This window comes from Hyperolius riggenbachi, chromosome 11 (assembly GCF_040937935.1).
Source record: "Hyperolius riggenbachi isolate aHypRig1 chromosome 11, aHypRig1.pri, whole genome shotgun sequence".
Lineage (NCBI taxonomy): Eukaryota > Metazoa > Chordata > Amphibia > Anura > Hyperoliidae > Hyperolius > Hyperolius riggenbachi.
The window spans coordinates 32,258,199-32,274,581 of NC_090656.1; the positions used below are offsets into that span (position 1 = coordinate 32,258,199).

General features: G+C 47.7%; 1 protein-coding gene across 1 annotated transcript in view; it reads left to right on the top strand.

Annotated features, from left to right (window-relative positions):
• The window catches only part of AP1G1 (adaptor related protein complex 1 subunit gamma 1), a 116,761-nt gene that overhangs the window by 72,796 nt on the left and 27,582 nt on the right, over nucleotides 1-16,383 (top strand). The window contains exons 9-16 of the mRNA XM_068260131.1: nucleotides 858-956; nucleotides 3,846-3,901; nucleotides 4,015-4,128; nucleotides 6,314-6,454; nucleotides 6,575-6,629; nucleotides 7,051-7,173; nucleotides 15,527-15,616; nucleotides 15,691-15,818. Coding sequence (XP_068116232.1) covers nucleotides 858-956; nucleotides 3,846-3,901; nucleotides 4,015-4,128; nucleotides 6,314-6,454; nucleotides 6,575-6,629; nucleotides 7,051-7,173; nucleotides 15,527-15,616; nucleotides 15,691-15,818 — 806 coding nt within the window. The remainder of the gene's footprint in view (nucleotides 1-857; nucleotides 957-3,845; nucleotides 3,902-4,014; nucleotides 4,129-6,313; nucleotides 6,455-6,574; nucleotides 6,630-7,050; nucleotides 7,174-15,526; nucleotides 15,617-15,690; nucleotides 15,819-16,383) is intronic.

A 16,383-nucleotide genomic window follows, 5' to 3' on the forward strand; every position in this document is an offset into this window, starting at 1 on the left:
GCCCTACCTCTTGTATCATGGATTTTTTAAATGGACTCCGAGCAGTGCAGTAACTATGGAAGGATGCATAGCATTTTGAAGCTCTCTTTCTCCTCTTTCCAATGATCTATAAACCGCTACGCCTTTTAGTTTTCGTTATTTTTGTGATCAAAATCGCGGCCGCCATCTTGGATTCCTTATTCAGCATTGTATTATGCAGGACGACACTTTCCCCAGTGTCGGCAGCTCCATTCAGCATAATGCAATGAAATACAAGGAACCCAGGGGAATATAATTACAAACATCATGCCGGTAGGAGTGAGGATATAATTAATTAGTTGTGGGTATGCTTAAAGGCATACCCACAGGCACTGCTCAGAGTCCCTTTAAGTGTTTTTAATGAGATGTTTCAATAAAGGATATATTGTGTTTTGCCGATTAGTCTGGTGCGGATTTTTTGAGGTGTTGCTTTTTCCAATTGAAGGAGTTTGACAGTGTCTGGGGTCAGGAAATTGCAGGCCCGAGCAATGGTTTGCATGTGGGGGGTGAAGGAAAGGTCCGAGTCCAAGGTAACGCCCAGGTAGCGAGCTTGTGTGGTTGGGCAGATGATTGTACCATTGACAGTGACCTCCTTTTATCCAGGTATTGAAAACAATTGCAATGGCTGATATTCCAGAGGCATCCATCTCTCTAATGTATCCTGGTGTTTTGTAATCTATAAGAAGGAAATGGAACAATGTAAAGATTACGCAGCGGAATTCTACACAATGCAATGTTTAGAGAGCTTGTGTGTGTGTAATCTGTGATGTAATGATGTTATTAGACAGTGTTCTTTCCCCTCATGGTAATGTTATGTAACTGTTTTGTCTTCCTCTCAGGTTGCCACAAACACAGAGACCAGCAAAAACGTTGGCAATGCTATCCTGTATGAAACGGTCTTAACAATCATGGACATAAAGTCAGAAAGTGGCCTACGGGTGCGTTTCCAGGAGCCGTTGCCTTCCTCTCGCTCTGTCCTTCCTGTCCCGGCCACACTGCAATGCTATTTCCTGTTTCCTGTGCAGGGAGCTGACTCCTGCTGTCAGCACTGACTGGGCCGCCCATCACATTCTATATATTCTATACTTGTAACGTGAGCTGACGGCAGTGCTTTACTACAAGTGTTGTCACCAGTCACCCAAATAGGACAGCATTGAATTCCATGTGGCCAGGATAACCTCCAGTAGCTCAATTTAATTTCTTTTTATTAGATGATGCTTTCATTATATTTGATGCACTCATTGTTGTATGAGCGTCCTAACCCCTCCTTCATGACCTGGATTTCTGATTCTGTATCTAGAAAAAAATTCAAATGGTTTATCACTGACCTTGTGTCTTAAAGCAGGATGATTAACCATACTATGCCAGGGAAAAAAACACATATATTAGTAGATAAATACTTGATCTACTTAATGGATGTATTGTACTGTCCATGTTTTGATTTCAGTGAATTGTATATAGTAAATTAAGATAATTCTGTTCCTGGTGGGGACCATGTCTTTTTTTCCCACAGTTTGAGGCTAAATCCTGATGTCATTTCCTCCCTTATCTTTTTTTTCTTTTCTCCTCCAGTCGCTGAGTCTTCTCAGCCTTGCTCGTAAACAGGAGTGAGCAGAGGATCATGTTTGGCTGAGCAGATTTCAGTGTGAAGCTGCCTAGCTGAATCAGAGAGAAGCAGAAAGGGGGGAGGGGAAATGAAAAGCCTTCCTTCTCTCACCGTCCTTGGCAAAGGCACAGAAAAGAGCCCGGGTGACTTAGAGAATATAATAGCAGAGAGATTCCTGAATAGATTGGAGAGCTTGTACTGCAGAGTGAGATTTCTGGCAGCATTTTAAACACACTGCAGTGTTTAAATAGAATTTGGTTTTGTGGCTGACAATCCCTCTTTAAGCTATGTACACAAGCTAGATAGAACTTGCCTGAGAATATAGTATGTGTACAGGTGACCCCAGAGGTCAATTACAAATCCCATATGCTGGAACTGTAAGCGGTAGTGTTTCCTGTTCTTGCTGCGCCCACCAGGTACACTGGAATAATGCATCTGTACAGCACTCATTCCCAGCAGTATGAAAAACAATCCTGATGCATGACACAAATGGTGTGCGCACACCTTTGAAGCAATACTGAAGAGACCTGGGGAGGAGAAGAAAGCATATACTTGTTATGGAGTTGGAAGACTCTGGGTCTTAAAGAGCCATCCCGTTCCTCCCTCGGTGTCCTGCTTCCAGCATTATCACCCCAGTTTGAATTTACTAGCCCTTGGAGCCCTCGTAAGGCATTGGAAGCGCCCATGTCCCCGAATGCTTCCAAAAAAGGGGCAGCTCCATACTGTGTATGCACGAGCACCCTCACGCATGCGCAGTACGGGGCCGCTTGTCTTCAGAAGTACTCAAGTATGCAAAGTCTACTGAGAATCCCCAAGGGTTTATTTGACCAGATTACTTGTAACAAGAGTGACTGCGCTGGAACCAGGAGACCAGGAAGGAACCGGAAGGCTCTATAGGATCCAGGCCTTCCCTTTCCATTGGGGAGAATCTTCCTTTTTCTTCCCCAGTTCACTTCAGTATCACTTTAAGGTGTATACAGAGGCAAAAGAATATCGCTTATAGGGATTGGGGCTCACTCCCTCAGAAAACAGTTCATGGCAGAGTGCAGGTTTATTGTGAGGGTGGGCTACAGAATGTGTTTAGTTTTGCTATAATGGTCCTTTAAAGCACTATGGGGATTGGTAAAACTTGGTTTGTGGTCCCCATTCTCTTTCATGTACTCAAGCTAATGCTTGTAATGGTTTGAATTATTTGTAAGAGTTTCAGTTAGGAAGTGGTAATAAAGAGATGCAGGATGGAGGGATGCAGGCAGGAAGCGCTGATGGAGGGATGCAGGCAGGAAGCGCTGATGGAGGGATGCAGGCAGGAAGCGCTGATGGAGGGATGCAGGCAGGAAGCGCTGATGGAGGGATGCAGGCAGGAAGCGCTGATGGAGGGATGCAGGCAGGAAGCGCTGATGGAGGGATGCAGGCAGGAAGCGCTGATGGAGGGATGCAGGCATGAAGCGCTGATGGAGGCATGCAGGCAGGAAGCGCTGATGGAGGCATGCAGGCAGGAAGCGCTGATGGAGGCATGCAGGCAGGAAGCGCTGATGGAGGGATGCAGGCAGGAAGCGCTGATGGAGGGATGCAGGCAGGAAGCGCTGATGGAGGGATGCAGGCATGAAGCGCTGATGGAGGGATGCAGGCAGGAAGCGCTGATGGAGGCATGCAGGCAGGAAGCGCTGATGGAGGGATGCAGGCAGGAAGCGCTGATGGAGGGATGCAGGCAGGAAGCGCTGATGGAGGGATGCAGGCAGGAAGCGCTGATGGAGGGATGCAGGCAGGAAGCGGTGCTGGAGGGATGCAGGCAGGAAGCGCTGATGGAGGGATGCAGGCAGGAAGCGGTGCTGGAGGGATGCAGGCAGGAAGCGGTGCTGGAGGGATGCAGGCAGGAAGCGGTGCTGGAGGGATGCAGGCAGGAAGCGGTGCTGGAGGGATGCAGGCAGGAAGCGGTGCTGGAGGGATGCAGGCAGGAAGCGGTGCTGGAGGGATGCAGGCAGGAAGCGGTGCTGGAGGGATGCAGGCAGGAAGCGGTGCTGGAGGGATGCAGGCAGGAAGCGGTGCTGGAGGGATGCAGGCAGGAAGCTGTAATAGAGATGCAGTTATCTGGAGTGAGGAATGTTTGATGACTGTTAGGATCTGCTCCCTCCTCTCTGCTCTGTCTCTCACTGCTGCTCTTCTACTGAAGAAATAACTCATTTTACCCTTCCAGTTAATACTCTCATCTTCTTTTCTGCAGGTTCTAGCTATTAATATCCTTGGACGGTTTTTATTAAATAACGATAAGAATATTCGGTAAGTCCTCTGTGTGTCTTATTACGGTTTATAATGAATTCAGGAGAATCTCATTACTTGTGCTTGTGATGGCCCATCTGACTTTAGTAATGGCCACTGATTTATTTCTGCAGATATGTGGCTTTGACATCCCTATTAAAAACAGTCCAGACAGACCACAATGCAGTACAGAGGCACCGCAGCACCATTGTGGACTGTCTGAAGGATCTGGATGTCTCCATTAAGAGGTAAGACTGCTGTGTGTAAGATGATTTGCGTAATATCTGTCTTCTAGCAGAGAGATTATTCAGAATAAAGTCTGTAATAGATGGTTTGTTGCCTACAGTACCACTCCAGGAACAGATGTAACTAAATATAATATTTTCAATCGATAATCCTGAACTCCTAACATTATAGATGTGATATGCCATCGATGCCTTATTGTCATTATAAGATGTACCCACGTACCTCCCAGCTCTCCACCCCCATAGCATGTACCAGCTAGCATATCCTTAATTGTAAATTGTATCGTATCCGCACACTCAAGTGTACATGCTATACCACACTTTTTCAGCAAATATGCATCTTCATAACTTGTTTATATAAGCTTCTGGACATTCATGCAATACTCGCTTGTGATCGTTTTGCTATGTATCTGTAATGTGAATACATCCATTGCATTGTATACTGTATACCGTGTTATACCTGTTTTGACCAATAAAACCTTTCTTTGTTTAAAAAAAAAAAAAAAAATATAATATTTTCTGGCTGTGCTGAAATTTTAGGCTCTGGATGTGCAGTGCGGACCACTTCCCAGAGCAGACTGGTGGCCGTGCAGTGCGGACCACTTCCCAGAGCAGGCTGGTGGCCGTGCAGAGCGGACCACTTCCCAGAGCAGGCTGGTGGCCGTGCAGAGCGGACCACTTCCCAGAGCAGGCTGGTGGCCGTGCAGAGCGAACCACTTCCCAGAGCAGGCTGGTGGCCGTGCAGTGCGGACCACTTCCCAGAGCAGGCTGGTGGCCGTGCAGAGCGGACCACTTCCCAGAGCAGGCTGGTGGCCGTGCAGAGCAGACCACTTCCCAGAGCAGACTGGTGGCCGTGCAGAGCGGACCACTTCCCAGAGCAGACTGGTGGCCGTGCAGAGCGGACCACTTCCCAGAGCAGGCTGGTGGCCGTGCAGAGCGGACCACTTCCCAGAGCAGGTTGGTGGCCGTGCAGAGCGAACCACTTCTCAGAGCAGGCTGGTGGCCGTGCAGTGCGGACCACTTCCCAGAGCAGACTGGTGGCCGTTCAGTGCGGACCACTTCTCAGAGCAGGCTGGTGGCCGTTCAGTGCGGACCACTTCCCAGAGCAGGCTGGTGGCCGTTCAGTGCGGACCACTTCCCAGAGCAGGCTGGTGGCCGTTCAGTGCGGACCACTTCCCAGAGCAGGCTGGTGGCCGTGCAGTGCGGACCACTTCCCAGAGCAGGCTGGTGGCCGTGCAGTGCGGACCACTTCCCAGAGCAGGCTGGTGGCCGTGCAGTGCGGACCACTTCCCAGAGCAGGCTGGTGGCCGTGCAGAGCGGACCACTTCCTAGAGCAGGCTGGTGGCCGTGCAGAGCGGACCACTTCCCAGAGCAGACTGGTGGCCGTGCAGAGCGGACCACTTCCCAGAGCAGGCTGGTGGCCGTGCAGAGCGGACCACTTCCTAGAGCAGGCTGGTGGCCGTGCAGAGCGGACCACTTCCCAGAGCAGACTGGTGGCCGTGCAGAGCGGACCACTTCCCAGAGCAGACTGGTGGCCGTGCAGAGCGGACCACTTCCCAGAGCAGGCTGGTGGCCGTGCAGTGCGGACCACTTCCCAGAGCAGATCTGATCCGGTAGTGTACAATGGGAGGAGGGGTTACTGATCAGGTAGTGTACAATGGGAGGAGGGGTTACTAATCAGGCAGTGTACAATGGGAGGAGGGGTTACTGATCGGGCAAAGTATAGTGAGCAATGGGTTCCTGATCAGGCAAAGTATAGTGGGCAATGGGTTCCTGATCAGGTAATGTGCAATGCTGGGAGGGCTACCTTATCAGGTAGTGTATAGTGGGGGGAAGATGTTCCTGATCATGTGGGGCAGGAGGACATGAGAGGGGTGGGGGGATGTTTTCCTGATCAGGCAGTGTACAGTGGGGGAAGGGGTTCCTGATCGGCAGTGTACAAGTAATTTGACATCAGTTATTTGAGGAACGTCAGCACAAGACTAGCGTAATATCTGTGCCTGAGAGTGTTATTATTTCTGTATTGTGAAGAAGCTCTTGTGCCATTGCATGATGATTATTGAGTGATCCATCGTCTGAATCACTATGCTGATCCCCAATACACCTGACAATGTGCGAGCCTGAGTTCATGTACAGCTGTAACACATTGGCTCATCTGACACACTTGTGTTAACTCCTTGTGTTCCAGGCGGGCCATGGAGCTGAGCTTCGCACTGGTGAACGGGAACAACATCCGAGGCATGATGAAGGAGCTGCTTTACTTCCTAGACTCATGTGAACCAGAATTCAAAGCCGACTGTGCCTCTGGCATCTTCTTAGCTGCAGAAAAGTAGGTTACTTGTCATGGGGCTGAGACGTGGGCTCTGCTGCCTCTGCTGAGCATTGTGGGTGGCGGGACGCTCTCAGCTCGCAGACTGTAACTCGTGCTTCCTGTTGTGTGTGTTTCCAGGTACGCCCCATCCAAGCGGTGGCACATAGACACTATAATGAGAGTCCTTACTACAGTAAGTATGATCTTCACTGAACCTGTTATCATTATAGTCCATCTCAGGGCAGAAGGTACAATAAGCCATGTAGAGTGGCAATAATGTGTATCATAAAGTCTCCATGTGCGCCTCTGGGCCACTCTTCTCTGGCGGGAGCCCTCTGTGTCACCAGCTCCGTGATGGAGTCTTCAGGGCCAACTTTTCATGCAGCTTCTAGACACCCTGCTGGCAGTTTTGTAGTAACCGTGTTAGTGGGGATAACTCCCATTCTACGGTAGGAGTGTTAGACGTGCATGATAAGGTGGACATCTTGGCGGTGGCAGTCTGAAGACTTTTGCTGGGGACCCAGGTGTCGGGGTGTGTCACATCGTACAGTCAGGCTGACTCTACAGTGTCTGTATGATTCCAGTGTCTGATTTCACTCTTTGTGTATTCACAGGCTGGAAGTTACGTACGGGACGATGCTGTCCCTAACCTTATTCAGCTCATCACGAACAGTTCGGAAATGCACGAGTACACGGTACAGAAGCTCTACAAGGCCCTCCTAGATGACATCTCCCAGGTAAATCGGCGTCAGCTGGTGTGCTGGTAATCTACCCAAAATAATAGAAGCAAAATGAAAGGCTAGTGCTAACTAGTTCATTATTGCCCTGCAACCCTTACTCCTCCCCCCAGCTGTTGTGCTCTTCAGGAGGCGGTGTGTTTATGGTGACTTCTTCCTCTTTCCAGACATCTGTATTTCAAGTTTTACAGCTCAGCCCCATCCACATTAAGAAATGGCATTTTTGCCCATCAAGATTTTCCTTAAACCATTGCGCTATTGGCAAAGATGTTACAGCACTTCGTGCCTTGAGGTTTCACAAAGGAATACAGTTGGTGGAGGAATTGAGTGGCCCGGAGCATAAAGGATACCAGAACAGACTCATACCCACCACTCCCTCTTGTTCTCCTCTGTCCTGCTCCACTCTCACCTAAAAGCCCCCCAGTCTCTCCTGGGTCAGGCAGTAGTGCGCAGGCGCTGACTCAGCGGCACGCGTGCCTGACAGCATTCAGGGCTGGAAACGTTCTGAGCATGACGTCTGTTGTGACGTCATGTGCATGCACAGAGCGGTCACATGATCAAAGACTAGTGTCACCAAGTCAGCGCCTGCGCACTACTGCCTGACCCGGAAGAGGCTGAAGGGGGCTTTTAGGTGAGGGTGGAGGGGGATGGAGAACATTTTCAAAATTAGTGTTGGCCTATAAGTATATATGCCACATCTTGCATAATGCTATATGATTTAAAGAGGAACTTCAGCCTGAAGAAACATACTGTCATTAAGTTACATTAGCTACGTTAATTAAAATAGGTAATTTAATCTCTTACCCAACCCGCTTTAAAGAGACTCTGTAACAACAAAAACCTCCCCTGGGGGGTACTCACCTCGGGTGGGGGAAGGCTCCGGATCCTAATGAGGCTTCCCACGCCGTCCTCTGTCCCACGGGGGTCTCGCTGCAGCCCTCCGAACAGCCGGCGACAGAGCCGACTGTAGCTTCAATATTTACTTTTGCTGGCTCCAGCGGGGGCGCTGTGGCGACTTTCGGCACGGAAATAGACGGAAATACCCGATCTCCGTCGGGTCCGCTCTACTGCGCAGGCGCCGGAAACTTGCGCCTGCGCAGTAGAGCAGACCCGATGGCGATCGGGTATTTCCGCCTACTTCGGCGCCGACAGCCATCAGAGCGCCTGCGCAGGAGCCAGGAAGGTAAATATTGCGTCACGGCTGTACGGAGGGCTACAGCGAGACCCCCGAGGGACGCAGGACGGCGTGGGAAACCTCATTAGGATCCTGAGGCTTCCCCCACCCGAGGTGAGTACCCCCCCAGGGGCCGTTTTGTCGTTACAGTTCCTCTTTAAAAGAACAGGCAAATGTTTGATTTCATGAGGGCAGCTATCTTTATGTTTGAAAGGAGTTGACAGGGAGCATAAGACACAGTTTCAACTGTCCTGTGTCCTGATCGCCTCTTCCAGTTGCTAGGCAACGAACAGCTTAGGAAATATCATCATGCTTTGCACAGCATCAGGGAAAAAAAGCCTGGGCAGTTTTCTTTGATGGGGCGGAGCTTAGCTTCTGTATAGCTAATAATTAGGCTTAGGTAATTAAAACAATGTTTTGATGCTGTGAAACTGTTAAAGAAACACCAAGCCTTTTCAGTGCTGCTAAGTAGATTTTTAGTCTGGAGGTTCACTTTTTAAAGGGAATGTGAAGTGAGAGAGCACATTCAATTTTAAACAATGTACATTGCCTGGCTACCCTGATAATGCACTGCTTCTAATGCGGGTAATACACCATGAGTTTTTTTGGCAGATAGATGGCTCGATAGATAATTTCCGAGAGGTCCGATCGTTTTTCTCATAGAAGTGAATGGAAAACAATCATAAAAATGATCGAAAAAAAACATTGGAAAGTAAATCTGCCCAAAAAATAATTGTGTATTCCCATCATAACCCTTTTTTACCACAGATCCTTAACAAGCATACAGATCAGGTGATCTGGCTGAAGTGTGACAAGATTAGCTGCATGTTTGTTTCAGGTGTGTGATTCAGACACTACTGCTGCCAGAATCAGCAGGTTAGCCAGGCAACTGTTATCGTTTAAAAGGAAATAAACATGGCAGCCTCCATATACGTCTTTTCAAGTTTCCTGTAAAGGGAGTCTGAAGCGAATTTAAAAATAAAAAAACAGATACTCCCCTAAGAAGAGGGAAGGCTCTGGGTCCTATAGAGCACAGTTCCCCAACCCTGTCCTCAAGGCCCACCAACAGTACATGTGTTGCAGAAAACCACAAACCTACACAGGTGAGGTAATTAGTGCCTCAGCAGAGTTGATTATATACCTCTGTGGATTTCCACAAAACATGCACTGTTGGTGGGCCTTGAGGACAGTGTTGGGGACCACTGTATAGAGCCTTTCCCGGTCTCTGCGTTCTCCCGTTGGGGTAGCTTCGGAAGCACTCGGGTTTCTGAAAACAGGCTGCTCCATACTGCGCATGCGGCAGCCCCCTCTCACGTGTGCATTAGAGAGCCGCCGGTCTTCAGGAGCCTGAGTGCTTCAGAAGACAGGCCGCTCCATACTGCGCATGCGGGAGCACCCTCTCACGTGTGCAGTACAGAGCCGCCGGTCTTCAGGAGCCTGAGCGCTTCAGAAGACGGGCCGCTCCATACTGCGCATGCGGGAGCACCCTCTCACATGTGCAGTACAGAGCCGCCGGTCTTCAGGAGCCTGAGCGCTTCAGAAGACAGGCCGCTCCATACTGCGCATGCGGGAGCACCCTCTCACGTGTGCAGTACAGAGCCGCCGGTCTTCGGGAGCTCGAGCGCTTTTGAAGACAGGCCGCTCCATACTGCTCATGCGGGAGCACCCTCTCACGTGTGCAGTACAGAGCCGTCGGTCTTCGGGAGCTCAAGCGCTTCTGAAGATTGCTGAAGTTTCCCACAGTGGCAAATTCAAATGGAGGAGCCTGCAGGGGGACGAGAAGACCGGCAGGAGAACAGGAAGGCTCTGTAGGACCCAGAGCCTTGCCTCTCCTTAGGCGAGTATCTGTTTTTTTTTATAGTTGCTTCAGACTCGCTTTAAGCTGGCCTTACACAAGCATCGATTTTTACCAGCAGATTTGAACACCATGATCGAGCTACATCAATCATATTTTTTATCAATTTGCTGCAACAATCGATTAAAATTTGTTACATTTCGATCAATTGGATGCTGCAGTAGACCGATGGCCTACAGCATTGCAGTGTATCGAACAGTGCAATTATGCAGATCAATAAAATTTAAATAGATTTCATAGTGAAATCTGTTAAGAATCTGTGTGCAGTGTCTGTGGGGGTTTGGATAACCTCTCTGGTCCGATTTAGATCAGAGAGAGATTCAGGTTTGTCATGTTGTATGGCAGTCTTAGAGACTCTGTAACAAATTTTTCAGCCTTAGTTCTTCTATCCTATAAGTTCCTATGCCTGTTCTAATCTGCTCTGGCTTACTGCAGTCTTTACTAACTGCACTGTCTCTGTAATAAATCAATGTATCTTTCCTCTGTCCTGTTTGTCGGGCTAAGGCTTGATTGTGTGGAATGTGCAGGGCTGCTTGTGATTGGTAGAAGCGATACACACCCTCTGCAGGCCCCCTGCACACTCTGAATGACTCACACACTATGCTTAGCTGAGCCTATTACAAGCTGGTTAGTTTGTAAACACTGCCTAAAACTGTTAATTACAAGCCAGGATTGCAGCAGAGAGTGGCAGAAACAGCACAGAGGGGCACAGGAGAAAATAATGAATAGAATGGTATGCTTTTTATTGTAAGAATATTAGAGTACAGATTCTCTTTAAGTGTGTGGCCACCTTAAAGAGAAACTCCGACCAAGAATTGAACTTTATCCCAATCAGTAGCTGATACCCCCTTTTACATGATAAACCTATTCCTATTCACAAACAGACCATCAGGGGGCGCTGTATGACTGATATTGTGGAGAAACCCCACAATAAACTCTGAGTATATACTCCTGGCAGTTTCCTGTCTGAACCTTGCTGCATTGTGGGAAATGGCTGTTTCCAACTGCCAAAACAGCAAGCAGCAGCTACATCACCTGCCAGCAGTAAAAATGTCACCATGTAATGTCAGAATGTAAATCAGGGATTTAAAAGATTTTACAATGGTCAAACACTGACTAAATCATTTATACATAATCAGTGAAAATAATGTAATAAAAAAAGTGCTTCATTTTTACAATAGAGTTCCTCTTTAAAGTGAACCAGAGACGAAGCACCCTCATGTATTTTACCATATATATCAGTGGGAACATTAGAGAAAACACTTACCCTGCTCTCTGTTTCATTTTTAACTGTTCAGCCTGCTTGTTACCAGCCCTGATAAAATCCCCGACTGAGCATTCAGTCTGGCTTTGCTCAGGAATCATTATAGCTGAGTCTGTCTTCTCTGATGTCTTTTCAAGCCCAAGCCTGCCCCCTTCTGACTCTGCTATAATGACTCAGCTATAAAGATTCCTAAGCAAAGCCAGACTGAGTGCTCAGTCAGGGATTTTATCAGGGCCGAAAAGCAGGCTGAGCAGTGAAGGATGAAACCGAGAGCAGGGTAGGTGTTTTCTCTAATGTTCCCACTGATGTATATGGTAAATCTCTGGTTCACTTTATCCAAGGCAGAGAATTTTTATTTAGATCTCGGCACACGTTTTAATAACTGGGTATGTACTGAAGAACACTGAGGGAGGGTTGGAACTGGCACAGGTGTGTGTGTCTGTGAATGGTGGTTATATAGAGAATATGATGCGTGAGTGGGGGGGGGGGGGCGATTCTTTCTGGTGTGTGGGGGAGAGGGGGGGGGAGAAGTGTCGTAGGGGGTGGCTCCCTTCCTGATGTGGTGCACAAAGAATCTTCAGTAGTGACCTGAACTTTCAGTCACAGCATTGGGGAAACATGGTACAGCTAGCTCCAATAACAAGCTGTTATTGGATTGCAGCATTGATCTGGGAGCAATTCTAAAACATTTAGCAAAAATGAACTTTAGAAGCTCAGTTATACATTAACCCAGTTCCTTCGATAATGTCTTTGTGCTGTATATCCAGCCATGTACTGTGGGGTTTCATGGTATAAATAGGATATAGATTGCCATTTGCTCACCTGTGTTAGCAGTAACCTTTGCTGAGCTAGTTGAGTGTATATATCCATCATCATGGGGGCGTAGTGGTTAGCCCTCTCGCCTTGCAGCGCTGGATCCCTGGTTTGAATCCCAGCCAGGTCAACAACTGCAAAGAGTTTGTATGTTCTCCCTGTCTGCGTGGGTTTCCTCCAGGCACTCTGGTTTCCGCCAACACCCCAAAAACATACAAATAAGTGAATTGGCTTCCCTCTAAAAATTGGCCCTAGACTACGATACATGCACTACACTATACAACACATACATAGACATATGACTATGGTAGGGACTAGATTGTGAGCCCCTCTGAGGGACAGTTAGTGACAAGACTATAAACTCTGTACAGTGCTGCGTAATATGTCAGCGCTATATAAATACTTAAATAAATTAGTGAGCTGCCTGGTATACACTCGCCCCTCACAGAGCTAGACTGATGCTACCTGAAAGAGTCTTTGTGATTGTTTCAGGAGATGGTCTACCGACTGTCTGTGTATTATTGATCATACTGGATTTATTGGGCTGATTGCTATAGTATTCTTTACAGTGGGATGCCTTTTGTTTGTTTTGTCCTTTTTATAGCACGGTAGAATGGAGTAATTGCGTGCTCAGGTGTCATCAGGCCACCGTACCCTAAAGCAATTCCAAAAGTCATTCTGGGCAACAGTAATGACCCATTTATAGAAGACTTGGGCCTTAATTTGTATTCCTGCTTTTACTTAAGAGAAATATAGCCCATATAAATGTTGAAGTTTTTTTTAAAGTGGAGCTGAACTCTTGCTCAGAAGGGAAACCTAGAAAAATGCACCCTGTATGTATTTAGAGAGGTTAACCTGTTCAATTCCCCTCCTCTCTCAGCTGTGTCAGCTGACTGCCTCAGCTAATTTGTAAACACAGGATGCTAACCCTATGTCTGCTTCCATGAAAGCAGGAAGTAGACACACTGCCGATTTATGGCAGGATTTGTATCAGCTATAACAAAGAAATGTTTTTATGTAAAGGTTATGTGGTTTCTTATCTTTTAGAACAGAGAGAAGCTTCTGAGTTCAGGTCCGCTTTAAAGAGACACTGAAGTCTCCTAATAATCATGTGTTTAATTAAAAAATATGTTTAACATCTTTGCCCTACCTAAACCGCCGCATCCCCGCCGCTGAAATCTAAATCCCCCCAACTCCCCCCTCCCTCTCCCCTGCAAAATCCACGACTTTCTTGGTCGTGGATTTTGCTGCTGTTGGAGGCAGAGCTATGAGCTGCAGCTCTGCCTCCTTACGCCTCTATCATCCGTCTATTCCCGCCCCTCTCAGTGAAGGAAGATTGAGAAGGGCGGGGGAGAGGTGGCGATCCGGGCTGACATACGCCCTGAGAGGGAGAGCTGCGGCTCATAGCTCTGCCTCTCACGGAAGCGCTGCCCGGATTGCCCCCCGGGGAGTTCGGGAGGATTTAGTTAGTGTACAGCGGCGGGGATGCAGCGGTTTAGGTAGGGCAAAGATGTTACACATTTTCTAATTAAAAACATGATTGTTACGAGACTTCAGAGTCTCTTTAACAAGCTATATAAAAACAAAGAACCGAGAGCCCAATATAGTGTAGTATGCACTGGAAAATGGTGAAATTAATGTGGAGTGTAAGTATTATACTCACAAACCAGGGTTACCTCCAAGGTAACCACTGAAGAGGCAGGTGGGGAGAACAAGCCTGTCCCCACTCAGGAATAAAACGTCGCTCTCTGCGGATAGAGGGGAAAAAAAGGAGGGTATACCACCCTTCCACCAAGGGTGGATTCTTGATGTGTAGAGCTGTACAGAGGCGCCAGTAGGATAAAAAAAACACTAAAATGTTTAAAGAGACACTGAAGCGAGACTAAATCTCGCTTCAGGTCTTATATATAGCAGGGGCACGTGTGCCCCTGCTAAAACGCCGCTATCCCGCGGCTTAACGGGGGTCCCTTAACACCCAACCCACCCCCCGCAAAAGTTGGTCGGAAAATGGTCGCTCGTATTCTTCTTCCTGGAGGCAGGGCTAACTGCTGCAGCCCTGCCTCCAGTCGCGTCTATCAGACGCGCATCGCCGCCTCTCCCCCGCCCCTCTCAGTGAAGGAAGACTGAGAGGGGCAGGGGAGAGGCGGAGATACGCGTCTGACAGACGCGCATGGGGCAGGGCTGCGGCGGTTAGCCCTGCCCCAACCAGGAAGCGCTCCCCCGCTGCACGGAGGGGGTTTGGGGGGACAGGGACCCCCGTTAAGCCGCGCTATAGCAGCGTTTTAGCAGGGGCACGCATGCCCCTGCTAGCTATGAGGTCTGAAGCGAGATCTGTTCTCGCTTCAGACTCTCTTTAAAACGTTTGGGATGCGGTGGTGGACCAGCCAACCCCAAAACGGACACAAGCACCGTCGATTATGGTCGAAGACAATTTATTCACACACTCCTAGTACAAGTTGCAACGCGTTTCGCAGGCAAATTCCCACTTCATCAGGCAATAAAAAGGAGCAATAAACAGCACGGAGTCCAAACGGAGCTTGGCACCTCTGAGCTTTAACAAGCTACACACAGGTTTAGACTCGTGTTCTTAACTAAAGGTGGGCGGTAAGATGCCAATAAAGGTGGCCACACATGATGCAATAAAATCGATAAAAACAATTGGATTTCCTGAAATATCGAAAGTTGTTTTTTTTTTTTTTTTTTTCTTTTATTCGAGCAAGGAATCTGATCTGCTTTGTAATTTTTATTTGATAAGTCGATTGGGAGTGTTGGATTTTTCTGATTTATTTTTATAAAAATTGAATGGCGTAGGGTAGATTGTCAATTTCTTATTATATACCCAATTTTTTTAAATTGAACACGCATGTGTAGTAGATTGGTCAGATTTTTCAGATGTTACAATCGATCACAAAAAATGATTGTAATACTTGAATTGAAAAGAAATGTAAAAAAACGATGGGGCGTGGCCTCCCTAATTCTGACTTGATGCAAATTGTATTTGTTTATTCAGCATGGAAATGGACTAATCAAATGTGGCAGCTGCTCCATCTGATTCATTTCCAACCTGCATCATATTGTGGGATTGTTAGCCTCTCACTGACCATCCTTATAGATTTCCAGAGCAGGATGTGCCTTTTAGTACATGCAGTTCCCAGTGAGGCCACATGATGGTGCTGCTGCCCTGCAGTTATATTGCTCTGATTGTAGTTGTGCTGCTTTGACATGTGATCCCTTTCTTGTGTTGCAGCAACCGCTAGTACAGGTGGCGTCCTGGTGCATCGGGGAGTATGGAGACCTACTGGTCTCTGGTCAATGTGAAGAGGAGGAGCCTATCCAGGTATGGCGCTGACAGGTGGCTGATGGGGGCATTGCTAGTGGTGGTACATCTTCATGAGCTTCCATTTCTTCCAGGTCACAGAAGACGAGGTTCTGGATATTCTAGAGAGTGTTCTGATCTCCAACATGTCCGCATCTGTTACACGAGGCTTCGCTCTGACCGCCATCATGAAAAACTCCACCAGATTCAATAATACTGTCAAGTGAGTGTCCGTTCTGAGCAGCTTCATAGATAATGGAAGCGGATAGAAAAAGTGAAGGGCTGTGTTTTAGTTAGTTGCAGTTTTTGCAAAGTAATAGTAGCAAAAAGTTTATGTACCATTTTAGCCAAACAAATTAAGTAGGTAGAAAAAAACTAAAGTTTTATAAAAAATTTACCTTTTAATTGCTAACTGATCGTGTTAAATGATGCAAGCTTTCAGGGTCCTAGTCCCCTTCTTCAGGCACATTTAGGGCTGGTGCACACCAGAGCGGTTCTGAAGCATTTTTTAAAACGCTTGCAGGGGGAAAACCGCTTGGTTAATGAAAGTGAATGGGCTGGTGCACACCAGAGCGGCTCGTTTTTTCCACAAACGCAAACTCGGGGGTTGCAGCATTTTTTTAGATTTCTGAGGCGTTTCTGCCTCAATGTTAAAGTATAGGAAAGTGGAAAACTGCTCTGAAAAACGCCAGATCAGAGCGGTTTTCCAGGCGTTTTTGTTACAGAAGCTGTTCAGTAACCGCTTTACTGTAACAATATTTATAATCTGCTACACAAAAACGCTAGGC